The 14,423-nt window shown below is 34.6% G+C and overlaps 1 protein-coding gene across 2 annotated transcripts in view; it reads right to left on the bottom strand.

The window, feature by feature from the left end:
* The window catches only part of GPC5 (glypican 5), a 1,134,491-nt gene that overhangs the window by 466,694 nt on the left and 653,374 nt on the right, over positions 1-14,423 (bottom strand). For both annotated transcript variants that reach the window (XM_055335624.1, XM_055335625.1), the window contains one exon: positions 9,239-9,395. In XM_055335624.1, the coding sequence (XP_055191599.1) occupies positions 9,239-9,395 (157 nt within the window). The remainder of the gene's footprint in view (positions 1-9,238; positions 9,396-14,423) is intronic.

Genomic DNA, 14,423 nt, shown 5'->3' with positions numbered 1-14,423 from the left:
AGCATCTGCCTTTGGCTCAGGGTGTGATCCTGGAGTTCCGGGATAGAGCATCACATCAGGCTCCTTGCATGGAGCCTACTTCTCTCTCTGCCTGTGTATCTGCCTCTCTCTCTGTGTGTCTCTCATGAATAAATAAATAAAATCTTTTTTAAAAAATAAATAATGCAATCACTGAAGTTGACTTTTGTCCTGAGAATATCTGTCAAAGAAGATAAATAACTCTATAGAATAGGGAAAATGGTATACAAGAAATTTCAGATGAGTAAGCATATACATTTGCAAAAAGCAAATTCAATGAATTAGTATGGTAGTAGAAATTAATATAGGATAACATACTGTTCCACTTCCATTCTTTGGGCAGATATACAAAAGTAGTGAAAAAGGGGAAAAAGTGTTTGCAAAAATGGGGAATATTTATTTATTTATTTATTTATTTATTTATTTATTTACTTATTGCTGCTAAGAATATAAATATGGCACAATCACCCTGTAAAGCAGTTTGGCATTTCCTAGTAAAGCTCAACATGTGCATGCTTTGCTTTGAGACACTGCCATGATACTTCTAGATTTATACTGCAGAGGCTTTGATACACGTGTATCAAGAGACATGTTCAAGATGGTTTATTGCAACAGAACTCACAATACGCAAACACTGAAATCAGTTCCAATGTCCATAAACAATAGAGTAATTAAATGGGTGTGTATAATCATAACTTAGAATACTATACCTTAGTAAACTAAAGGAGTACATCTAAACCCAACATGGGCGAATTTCAAAAATCTAACACTTAAGAGAAAGGAACACACCACATAACAAAAACCACATGATTCCATTTATATAAGTGCAAAACCCAGCAATATATTGCTTGTGAATGCATATTTTGATGCTTAAAACTCTACAAAGAGGAAAAGGCAGGATGCCTGGGTGGCTCAGTAGTTGAGCATTGGTCTTTGGCTCAGGTTGTGATCCTGGTCCAGGGATCAAGTCTTGCATCAGGTCCCTGTGAGGAGCCTGCTTCTCCCTCTGTCTATGTCTCTGCCTCTCTCTCTATGTCTCTCATGAATAAATAAATAAAATCTCTAAAAAAAAAAAAAAAGAGGAAAAGGGAAAAGGCAATGATTTTTACATAATTTATGATCATGGTAAACTCTCAGAATGGACTATGTTCAGAGAGTAGCACACAGAGATATGGAAATATTCTGTTTATTGGACTGGTAGAACAAGTTCATTTTATTATTTCCCTTAAACTGTGCATGTGTATGTGTATATATTCAGTGTATGTGTATATATTCATAGATTTTTCCTCTATCTCTATAGATCTACATTTAACTCTTTCTATCTCTGTATTATTGTTATGACTTCCACTTGTTTTACGGAATATTCCTTCCTTTCTTGCTGGTTCATGAAAACATTTAAGAAAATATTTGTACATATTTTACTCAACAACTTTTTTGTTTAGGTGGGTGGGGATGGATTGGGCATTCTTATAATGCTGCGTATGGATTAGGTTATTTAATGCTCACAGGGATGTTTCTTGGCGAGTACTGTCTTTATCTCCATCTTAAGGAAATTTAGGCACAGAACAATTACTTGTGCAAGGTATGTAGTAAATTACTTGTGCAATATGCACTTCATTTACACTTTATTTTTTTTTAACGAGGTCACTGTATTACTAGTAAAAATAACTGTATGCTCAGAGTGCCTGGGTGGCTCAGTTGGTTAGGTGTCTATCTTCAGCTCAGCTCATGATCTCCAGGTCCTGGGATGAAGCCTCACATCCACCTCCCTGCTCAGCAGGAAGTCAGCTTCTTCCCCTTTCTCTGCCCCTCCTCCCACTTGTTCTCACACACACTCTCTCTCAAATAAATAAAATCTATAAAAAAAAGAACTGTACATCATACAACATGACCACACAGAAAAACTTGTAATAGCTCCCCTTTGCCTAACAAATTAAATGCAAACTCTATACTCTGGAATTCAGAATCCATTGTAACATTTTCAATCCACATTTTTATTTTTTTAAAAGATTTTATTTATTTATTCATGAGAGACACGGAGAGAGGAAGAGACACAGGCAGAGGGAGAAGTAGGCTCCCTGTGGGGAGCCCAATGTGGGACTCAATCTCAGGACCCCAGGATCACAACCTAAACCAAAGGCATATGCTTAACCATTGAGCCACCCAGGTGACCCTCAATCCACATTTTTAGAATTCCAGTGTTATTTCAAGCAATTTGAATAACTTTGGTCCTCCTAAACGTGTTCCTTATTCTCCCTTTCCTCACAATCCCCCAGTCTTTGTTCACCATGCTTGCTCTTCACAGGATACCTTCTTCCTCCCTATTGTCAAGAGCTGAAACTAAATCATGCATCCACCCTCTCAAATGCCATTTTCTCATAAACATTGCCATCAATTTCTTTTTTCAGATGGCCCTTGTCCTGTCTCCTCTGTGCTGTATTTTCTGATTGCCCCATTTAGATAGTCTATTTCCTTTCTCTTAGTTCACGTAAAACTTTGATTTATCTCTGTTGGAATTTAACATGATTCGGGGGATTGTACAAGATATTTCTTCAGTGCTCATCACAAACTAGCAGAGTTAAAAGTGAAACATTTCTGCTGACATACCAGAGGCACTGTTCCAAAATGGAAGACTTCAGAAACCCTGAGAAAAGATGGAAGTGGTTCTCCTTTGGTGTCAGGAAGTAAATCCATGACTAAAAACAGTCAAACAGTCTGATACTAAAAGTCACATTGGTTAAGCCATGTTACCAGTCTAATTGTTAGGGCTCCTGATGCCTTTGTGTGTATGATACTGTCTTAGTACGCTAATATGTAAGTGTAGATAGTGTTTTATAAGAGTTCATGCTACTTTCATAGAGACAGAGACACTAATAAATAAAGTATGTAATAAACAAGGGTATGCATTTTTGTTCCTCATAGAAGGAATGGTCCTGAGACCAGAACAACAGCATCACGTAGAAGCATGTAAGTAATGAATGCCCCGCTTCAGACCTCCTATAACAAACACAGCTTTTGAACAAAGATCCCAAGTGCTTTGTGTACACCAGTGACTTTGATGAGCTCTGGGCCCTGTTTACATTAATTATTTATAGTTAGATGAGCACTTAATTGGTCAAAAACATATATGAAATACTTTTTATACTTAGAAGTATGGAAGTCATTAAAGAGCTGAAAGTATACCTAACTTGTTTCTACATGGTCCATTTTATCACCGAATCCTGAGAGAGAATGTAGCAATTTCAATAACCATTCTGTATATCTGCAACAGAAACCTATAAAAATAGACCTGGGAAGAAATGAGGTTTTATTGACAGTCATAAGACTTTAGGCAAGCCATGATAAAATGTTTCTGATATTTTCTTAAATTTTCATTTTTTACTTCCTCTATTGGTCATATAGTCATATTGAGCATTGTGTTAGTTCAGAAAGACCATAACTTCTATTTTTTACACCCTCTGGCATGGTACAGATTTAGTTATGAGATTTGCAGAAAAGCTGGTTGATCTGGGATGCACACTAGGAGGCTTCGTAAACTTTAATTAGTAAGTCTTCCCTCTTCACCTCAGTGATTTACAATTAGTTCTGTGTCTAAGCCGAAGCAATGGAAAATCATTCCATAGGCATTCAAGGACGAACCTTCTTATTTCAGTTCTATTATTTAAATTCTTGAATGTGATATATAACTTTTCAAGAGAACGAACGATGATTTTAGATGATTCATTAGGCATCCAGATTCCATTACACAATCTTGTTAACAAAATAGCAAGCAGCCAGGATGAGTCTCAATTATTTAGAAACCAAAATGAAGGTGTATAATCAGAATAATATTCATAGTGATCGCATCTTAATTAAAATATATTTATCTTAGATATCTATTCATTTCTTTTTAGTATAATTTTCATCAGTAGTGTAGAAATTGTAGTAGGTGACAATTTCAAAGTGTTTTTAATTTTGACTTTGAACAGAATCAGGAAGTGTTTCTTTGTGAAGTTTTTTATGGCTTTATCATGATCTTTCAATATTAGGCACTGTAAAATGTACATTAAAATGTATAGTCATTATTCAGGATTATTTTCACTGTGCCACAAAGGTCTGAATCTAAGTAACCATGTAAAAATGATTTATTTTTAGCATCACTGTCACTGAATAATATAAACATAAGTTTTTCAGTTATTTTTAGTAAACTTTCTTCTATGGAGGGTAATTTGTTAAAGGGAGTGTAAAGGAAACTACATACATTTTATTTTGAATTTGGTGAAACATTAATGTTAGAAAGAATATACATACTTTTAATATGTTTATTTGGAACTACTATATATTTTTAAAAGATTTTATTTATTTATTCATAAGAGACAGAGAGAGAGAGAGGCAGAGACACAGGAAGAAGCAGGCTCCTTGCAGGGAGCCCAATGTGGGACTCGATCCCAGGACCCCGTGATCATGACCTGAGCTGAAGGCAGATGCTCAACTGCTGAGCCACCCAGGCGTCCCTGGAACTACTATTTTTTAAAAGATTATTTATTTATTTATTTATTTATTTATTTATTTATTTGAGATGGGAAGGGGTGGAGGGAATCTCAAGCAGAATCTTAAGCAGACTCCATCCTGAATGTGAAGTTCAATGCAGGGCTCAGTCCCAAGACCATGAGAATATGACCTCTGCCAAAATCATGAGTTGAACATTTGACTGAGCCATCCAGGTGCCCCTTTTGGAAATATTATTAATGTAAACCAATATATGTTTGGATTATTTGTTTGACATAATTTGTATTGGAAAAAAATCGTCAGATAAAATAATTTCTACAAAATGAATAATTACATAGTTTTTAAAAATAATTCTGGAAGGAAAAATAAGGATTTTCTTTTTTTCCTTTTTTTTTTTTAAGATTGCATGTTCTAAGGAAAATGCCACTTGTAACTCTTTTTGAGTTCTCCTTGGCTTCTATGCCTGAGATTTTGAAATAAAGGTGATTTATGGTGAAAATAAGTTTGAGGAGGAGGAGGCCAAGAATTTTCACTCACTCTACAATTCTGCATTACTAAATAAATCAGTAACTTTTATTCTTCAGTGGTTAATAAAGTATTATTTTCATTTTACAATGCACATGGAATACACTATTATCTTTTAAGGTCATTGTCAGTACCATGCTGCACATGCATTTGTTAGAAGCTGCTCTAAGGTTAATTACTAAGTGACAAGTCCAAAGCCAATATAAACTTTTTACTTTTGGCTGTAGAAGGTGAACCAAAATTTCTTTCCAGACCTAGTAACTTTATATTTCGATGTATTACCCTTCTACTTCCAAGTTAATCTCCATTAAGTTGAATACTTTCAGTATTCATAAGCCTGCCTCCTAAGATAACACACAGGGGAATGCTTCATACACTGGATGGTGCTATCAATAGCCAGTACAATAGTTCTACTGTTCTTCTCTCTCTCTCTCTCTCTCTCTCTCTCTTTTCCTACTGTTCTTTTGATGCAGTTAGCAGTTTGTGAAACAAGGAATCATTGAGAACATACATGGCAAAAGTTTGAGAACTGAGTTTGGAATCTTCAAATAGAATTTGCGTTGATGATGAAAATTCATAGAAGCGGAAAAGCAGCTTGTGAAATAATAACCTAATGACTAACAGTCCTTCTGAAAGAGCCCAAGGCATTAGAATGCTGCACTGGTTCTCTGAACGCATCCATCTTCATGATCCCATACAATGACCCTTCTGCAGAAGTATGCTGAGACAACTAGAAAAAAAGTCATCTGAGCACACCTTTAATGATCTCTATGGTTATTTACTCGGTTAAAATAAAATTATTTTTAAAACTGCTAAACACAGTATATAATATTATACGGACAATGATGAATATGACAATAGAAATGATGTCTGACAGTCTGAAGACTGATAATCACCCTACTATTCTTGAATGTATTGTATCTGAATCAACTAATGATCAAATTCATTTTGCCTGAGTTATCACTGTAAGCCACCTTATCAAAATGAATTTGATCACAGGTTACATATTCTTTGTTTTTTAAAATTGAAATTGAAATTATATTATCACATAGGAATTGCAAGCAATGCTACTATTCTAAAACTCTACAGGAAATGGTTTTGTTACAGCCTGTTTTTTGTAGCACTCTGGTTTGTTTTTCCTTTGAAATTATCAGAATTTGGGAGTATTAGAAGAATAGTCTAGTAGTTGAAAAAGTATTGATGATAGTGTCCGTAGGTTGCTCTGCCTAGAACTTGTTTTCTTTCACTGGTGTTTGGAATCTGTATCAATCAGCTACTTTGAAAGGGTAAGGAGTGTCAGAGGTGAGGCAAAATGAAGATTCAAAGCCATTTTGTAATTCCAGGTTACTAGTGAAACAACCACACCTACACAAATGAGCCAAATTCAATACAATTAAAAAATAGAGAGTAAGTTTCCAGAAGATCGGGATTTTTAAATCATTTTACTGAAATTGGAAAATATTTTCAGTTTCCTAAAAGTAGACACTGCATGGTATAGATGGCTACTTTTTATAAGAAACAAATCAATTATCATTTGATAACTGATAGCCATCAGGTAGTTTTAAAAGCTAAACATTTGTTAAATTATTTGATACCATCGTGATGAAAACAAAATTATATCTAAAAGGTACATATATATTGATGGTAAAACTCTGCACATTAAAGTGTATATTGATCCCTCTGTTGTCTGAAATAAACATGGATAAAAACAAACAGAGCATCAGGTCAAGTGATAATTAGTAAAATATTCATCATTGTCGAAAATTTCCGTAAATAGAGCAAACTCAAATTTGCAGAACACAATATTAGTATTATTCCATGTACTCGTGTATATATATATATATATATATATATATGTATAATTGTTTTTAATCAGACATTTTTGAGGTAACAAATAAATTGTATTCTACTTACATTGTATTTTATAAAGAGTAAACACCACTGTAGCGTTTCAAGTTTCTTACACAAATTACACCTGGCAAATGTGCTGGAGCACATGAGTTTTAAGTCATTAAGACCATCCAAAACTATGTCTTAGCTTGCTTTAGCAATACATCAAATGAGCGAAACACAAGGAAAATATGATAGTGCTTTATAAAAATAGAAATGTGACCTATGCTTTGCTGCCTTCTCTGTCCCTGTTTATTTCAGCCTACTATCCACAGTGGTTTCCTAACCACTTATTAAAAATTGAAAGGCAACAGCTAACAGCTATAAACTCTGAGAAACATGAGAGGTAGCCCACTTATAGCAGATGTGGATTTTTTTTAAATGTTTGCCTGGAGTTTCTAAAAACCATCTAAATCTTAAATCTCTCCAATTCTGATGGATAGTTGTTTGTACCATACCTGTCTATTTCTGTAATAATTGAAAACAGGGTTTAGAAGTAAAAATTCATTCTTGCCACCTTGGCAAATATGGTTTTGTGAGAAAATTATTAGTAGTTAAATATCCTCCACTGTCTCTACCTCTTTTGTGAAATAAACAAGACTTATCTATTAATACATAATGAGTTCTTGAGCTTATAAATAACTCCGAAAGTGAAAAAAATCCCTATAAAAATGCTAATTCTACACATATACACATAATTCATAGATGAAATTTCAACTTATTTTTTAAAATAATGTTTATTCCTTAAAGCCCTGCTAATATTGAAATGGTAATGGAATTATGATACATATAAATGTTCAAGATAAAATGATAATGAAAGATTAATATTATCCTAATAGATGAGTATCATAATTCCAAAATACAATGGAGGACATCTTAACTCGAAGTAAGAATAGTTTTTTTTTTTCTAGAAGACATTTTCATTTGCATTTTCTACTTCTTCTTCATTTTTGTTGTTTTGGCCTAACCAGTGAAACATAGAGAAACAGAAGAATCAATCTGATAAACTATATTAATGCCAATAACAAAAACTGGTATCCTTACCTGCTCCTACACAAGTAGAAGATATTTAATTTTCACTAGGAAATTGCATTAATACATCAAGAAATTTTTTGGCCCTTTGTTCAATTGCAGCTCCAGTATACTAAATCCCATCTATTTTCCTTCTGTTAGATTTATTTCTGTGTCTAACAGGAAAACATATTTCTTTATATTAATTGCCCTTTGGATTTTGCACCTCTGTGGTTTCCATTCCTTTAACCAATATATTTGCCTTATAAAACAAGATCCTAGAAAGAATGGGGTATTGATGCTTGAAGCATGTGTAGTGTTCTAAATTTACTACAAGAAGTGAAAAGTAAATGAATTCTTCTCCCACCAAAGTCATGAAAGGACATGTCTAACTGTTCCAAAGCAGCCCTTTGTGATTTAGAGGGAGTCTATCAGACCAGCCTCCAGATTGGGCTGCACAGGTCTAGAAAATTACTTTATAAAGTAATCACCTTTGGTATGACCTCAGATAAATGAGGAGCTGATAGGTAGCTGGCCCTGGGTACATTAACTTCCACACTTCTTTCTCAGTTGATAACTTTGGTTGTCTTGCCCATATGTCTGCATGCACGTAACAGGGAAGAGCCAATATTCCTCATTTTGTAAAGTGAAGAAAAGAAAACAAAATTCACCTGGTGATTTGTTGTTGTCGTTATTTGGAAGTTCTATATTTTGTGGTGGTGACCAGTCCAGCAATACTGGAAATGGTTTTCAAACCCATACAATCAAAACAAGGTGCATGATTGGTGAGAGTTTTTTTGAAGAACAAAATCATAAGAGTTAAATCCAAGTAGTTCTTCACCATAACTAACCATATATTTAACCAATTTCTTTGCAACCATACTATGATGAAAACCTTGTAAAATATCTTTTATATGATGGTGCAAGATAATGAAATTGCGGAATTTAATTATTTAGTAGGATTTACCCATCCTGATTTCACATTATTTACCAATAAACATTTAATAGCCACCCTAATAGTTATTTCATGCCCTGAGGATTATCCAACTTAAAAAAAACTTTAATTCTCAGAACTAGTCTTTCACAGAAAAACATTCTATTTCCATTAAAACGTTTAGTTAAAAATAAACAAAACCCCCAAGAATACATGTCCTGAATAAGTAAAAATGGGTTCATTTTCATTTCCAATTCCTTTTGCATGCTTCTGAATTCATTGTCATTATTCCATTATATTCATAATAATAATTATTCTCAATTATACTTTCAAATTAATTCTTTAGAAGAAGTCTTGGAAACATACACTTACAGTCTGTGATTTTTAGGGTCCTCTTGACTTCTCCACTTCCTGATCCCCCACAACCATCTTCATCATCACAGTCCCCGCTGACCTGTTCAACCATGCCACCGCCACTGCCCATTTGGAGTTCCCACTTGTCAGGTTTGGGTGACCTACCCTGTAACAACTAAATATAGATACCAAAAATATTTATTAATACCAAACTCAAATCATCTAAGGAAGCTATTCAGAAACATATGTAGAATTAGAATTATTTTCTTATGTGGATCTACTCTTTCGGTTAGAACACCTTACCAAATTAAAACCATAACAAATATTCAAACCACTAAAATAATAGTAAATAATGGGCAAGGTCTTGCAGTTGTGAAGATCTATGATCTGCATATAAACTCAGTGATCAAGCTTTGGTTGAGGCTTTGGAAAGCAAATAAACCAGGCCTTCTTGTGATGGACAGTTTGGCTGGAGAATTTTTTTCTTTCTGAATTAACATATGTAAGCATGGTCGATTAAATTTCAATACAACACAACTCCCTTTGCAGTATATTGGCTGATACTGTTGTGCTGTGTTGTAAACCAACAATTCAAAAATTCTCAAAACAGAGTAATAGTCTTCAAGAAAAGATTAGGTGAAAAGAATGTAGAGTTTTGTACACATATATCTATACCTTTAAACTTCCTTGGATCATATGCATACTCCAATGCATATGGCACAAAACTGGACATTGGAACAAAAGACTTCTGTTTCTACAAATCACTTAAGAAATTTAACCAACTTCTTGGTTCTTGGTTCTAAAGCATTTCATTTACTTATATGAGCAAAATAGATGGAAGAGCCATTTTCCCCTACAGCACAAGAGTGCTGGTAATATTTTTGAATAATAATGGAAATGCCTGAACTCCTTTTCAAGAAGGTGATGTTATGAATAATAGAATATTTCACTTAAAGCTAAGCCTGAGTAAAATGCTTCAATATGTGACATATACCCCTGTTAGGCAGTTTGGGAGAACACATGACCAAGCATGAGCACTAGAGGGTACTGCTATATTATGAATGAAATGTACCACTGCTGAACATTTATTGGTCATTTAAACTTTCAGGGTGCTTTATGAAAGTATTAGGGTTGCTACTCCTAAGAGATTTTCTAGACAATAGTATCGATGCACAGACAATAATGAAACACACAGCCCAAGGATAATAGCTCATAGTGAAAAACAAGGGGTGAAATATCCTCAGTACAACTACAATGAACATGTTTAACATCTAAAGACCACTTTCATTAAAGCAACTGGACTTTAACAATTTATAAGCTTTCAAAATTAAAAATAAAATTAGGTCACAAATTGTGAAATATTACAGTTCTTTCAAATTAATTTTCCCTGGGACTCCTGAGTAGCTCAGTGGTTGAGTGTCTACCTTTAGCTCAGGTTGTGATCCCAGGGTCTGGGGAGGGAGCCCCACATTGGGCTCCCTGCAAGGAGCCTGTTTCTCCCTCTGCCTGTGTCTCTGCCTCTCTCTGTCTCTCATGAATAAATAAATAAAATCTTTAAAAATTTTTTTAATTTTCTCTAACAAAAATGAAATGACAAAATAATTTGACAACAATTTAAAAATTCTGGTCAGAATTTATTTCTGTTTTAGAATTCCTTAATTGTGTTAATAGGTGTTAAGTTTAAAAAGAAGTCTTCCCTGAGTTGCTAGCATATTCCTCTGAAAAAGAGGTTAGCATTCCATAAGACACCATCTTACTGAGAAGATCATACCCTGGGAAACAAGCTATCAAATTTTACTTTTTCTTCACTTTTCAGTTTCTCTGACTCTTTACAATCCCTCTCATTGTTTTCCAAGTCCCCCAAAATGAGACATAATCACTATTTCCTATTATCAACTCATCAAAAAATATTCAGAATTCCATCCTACCCACATTTCTGGGTTCCCAATAGTCCCATCTCCCTCTGATTGGGGTCAGTATCTCCATGTCCCCTACATGAAAGTTCTACCTTGCAATGTTCATTTCCTTATTTCTCAATCATCACAAATCCACAAATGTTCATTTTCATTCTCACAATTATAAGAAAATGTATCTTACAAAAATCAGCAGTATATCTCCAGCCAACAAAAACCAGCTTTTCACAAGATCCTTATTCAAATCCCACATCTTTTGGACTACACTATTCTGATTTGTTCTTGTTTGATCATCTTTCTCTTCACATTTCCAAGAAAATAAAGATAAATGTTTCAGTTAATAGCAGAAACCTCTGTTCTTCCTTTGTAGTCTGATTCTGGGAATCCATCCTAATAGATTGTGCTTTCACCTGTATACAAATTACGCACAAGTCTTTATCTCCAGCTCTTCCTACAATACTTTGTCTCTAAGCAGCGATTGGATCTAAAAATGCACACTACTGCTTTGTATCTTAAAACTTTCATCTCCACTATTGGTGTATCATTACAACTTCTCTTCCCAACCCCTTATAGAGGTCCCTCCACCTACTACCACCATATTATTTTCAGTCCCTCCACCTACTGCCACCATATTATTTTCCCCAAATCACTACTTTCACCATGTCCTTTCTCTGCCTTAATGTTCCTGTAACCCTTAACTGTCAAAAACTACTCATTCCCAACATGTGTCTGGAGGAGAAATATCACTACAGAGAGACAAATCACAGAAAGAGAATCTATGGCAAAACGTTTGTGAAATTCCTACCATAGTCTCTACTTGATATCTGTGAACTAAAGGCTTTTGAGCAAACTCACAGTAAGCAATCTTGTTTAACCGTTGAAAGTCATCTCACATTTTCCAAATTCACATAAGCAAATTACCCCATCCCCTCATTTAACACCCATTGACGTGTATTTTGAAATGAGGTCTAGAAAATAAAGTTCAAATTTTGCTGTAGTCCAATTTTTGTTTTTGTTCATTATGTCTAAACACAGTCTCCCAGCACCCAGATTCTGCCCCGGAGTGGTCAGTGTGCTTTTCCCTGGAAATTATGTGAATTTATAGGTCTATAATTTTGTTTGTGCTTGTTTTATACTCTTTTCACTTCCAGTTCTTGTTTTTCCTCCACACAGAATCTCCCTGTCCTCTTTTTCAACTCATCATATTATACTTAAACCTCAAGTTCAAACTCAAATTTAACTCTTTTCCCATTCCATACATACTGCTTGGATCTTTTAAATCTGTGTCCTATTCACAGGCACTTAGTTTTCTTTTCTTTTCTTTTCTTTTCTTTTCTTTTCTTTTCTTTTCTTTTCTTTTTTTCTTTCTTTTTTTTTAAGATTTTACTTATTTATTTGAGAGAAAGAGAGAAAGCACAGAGGGAGATGGAGAAGCAGACCCAAGCAGGAAGCCCGACACGGGGCTCCATCCCAGGACGTCCAGGATCATGACCTGAGCTAAAGGCAGATGCTTAACCAACTGAGCTACCCAGGTGCCCCCTTAATTAACTTTCTTGAGCATATACTATGCGTTTCTCATTGTTGGTAAGTGAGAGACGATTTCATCATTTTTATGCTCCCAATGATGACTAGAGGGATTTCTACATTATAGAAGTTAAATAAAAAAGCTTTAATTAATTTGAAATTTGAAAATAATTAATTAAATCTACTCTGCCTTCTATGTCCTTTATATCTAATTTAGTAAAGTGCTTTTAGTTTTACTCCAGTCTTCAGAGGCCATGATATTCTAGAATAGATTTTGGATTCTGCTTATTGACTGGTAGATGAATTCATTTATTTATTCAATGGCATTCATTGAGTACATATTATACAACACACATATATTTTGAAGGATATAATTCACATCAAAGGAGAAGATGTAGTCTTAGCTCTTAAAAAGTACTCAGTATGCATTTCTTATTTCAAATCAGCCTTCATGAATATGCAATTGTAAGGTAAAATTAATATAAAGGAAATAACGTGAAAATCAGGAAAAGAAAAATAGACTAAAGGTTCAGTTTTGTGACCTTGCTAAATTATTTTTCTTTTCAATCTTAAAAAAGAAGTTAATCTCAATCTTGAGCTCCTGGAAACATCTGAAAAAGTTGTTTAAACAGAAAATTAACATTAAAGGATTATGTCAAGAGATACTTCCCCAAAATATTTGTGTTTGCTACCCTATGAGCTAGGTATAAAAAGAGTATTCCAATTTTTTTAAAGATTTTATTTAATTTTTAAAAGATTTTATTAATTAGAGACACACACACACACACACACACAGAGAGAGAGAGAGAGAGAGAGGCAGAGACACAGGCAGAGGGAGAAGCAGTCTCCATGCAGGGAGCCCAAGGTGGGATTCGATCCCAGGACTCCAGGATCATGCCCTGGGCAGAAGGCAGTTGCTAAGCACTGAGTCATCCAGGGATTCCCTATTCCAATTTTTTTAAAAAGATTTTATTTATTTATTCATGAGAGATACCCACAGAAATAGGGAGGCAGAGACATAGGCAGAGGGAGAAACAGGCCCCATGCAAGGAGTCCGACGTGAGACTACATCCCGGGACTCCAGGATCATGCCTGGGCCAAAGGGAGGCGCTAAACTGCTGAGCCACCCAGGTGTCCCTCCAATTACCTTTTTAAATGAATATTCAGGAATTGGAATCTAGTGTCAAAAACGTATTTATATAAAATATTCATTTTTTTTCTAGAGTAGGGAGGGAACTTTAGCTTTACTATTTGGGTAACAGGCAATGGAATCCTCCCCTGTTCTTTCCCAGGGTATCAACCCTTTACAATCCTCTCTTCCTCCAGTGCCTGGAAGGCTGCATGCAAATCACTCCTCCAATGCTCTGTTGGCTCTGCCTTTATGGACAAGTGTTAGTTCACATAGTATTCTCAAGCCACTTTTGAGAAAAATACACAGCTTTCACCAAAGAGGAGCCTTCCCTCATATGTCTTTAAGTAAAACAGAAAATTTCCACATATGTACAATTAAAGCCACATACAAAAATAAAATGACCCTACAGAAAAATGAAGCTAATTTTTATAAATGACTTATGAAAATCAATCATATTACAGTAGATATACCACACACAGTATCAAATTTCTCTTCATTTCATCACATAAGTGGATAGCTGTTCCATATACTCATAAAATACAGAACATGTTATAAGAATTTTTCAAAATTTACAACCTCAAAAAATTAATATTACTTCTCTGGGACTACATTCTCTGCATCTTTAAATTAAGAG

This window comes from Nyctereutes procyonoides, unplaced genomic scaffold (genome assembly GCF_905146905.1).
Source record: "Nyctereutes procyonoides isolate TBG_1078 unplaced genomic scaffold, NYPRO_anot_genome, whole genome shotgun sequence".
NCBI lineage: Eukaryota > Metazoa > Chordata > Mammalia > Carnivora > Canidae > Nyctereutes > Nyctereutes procyonoides.
The sequence above is the reverse complement of the archived record's forward strand: the minus strand, read 5'-3'. Positions and strand labels throughout refer to the sequence as shown.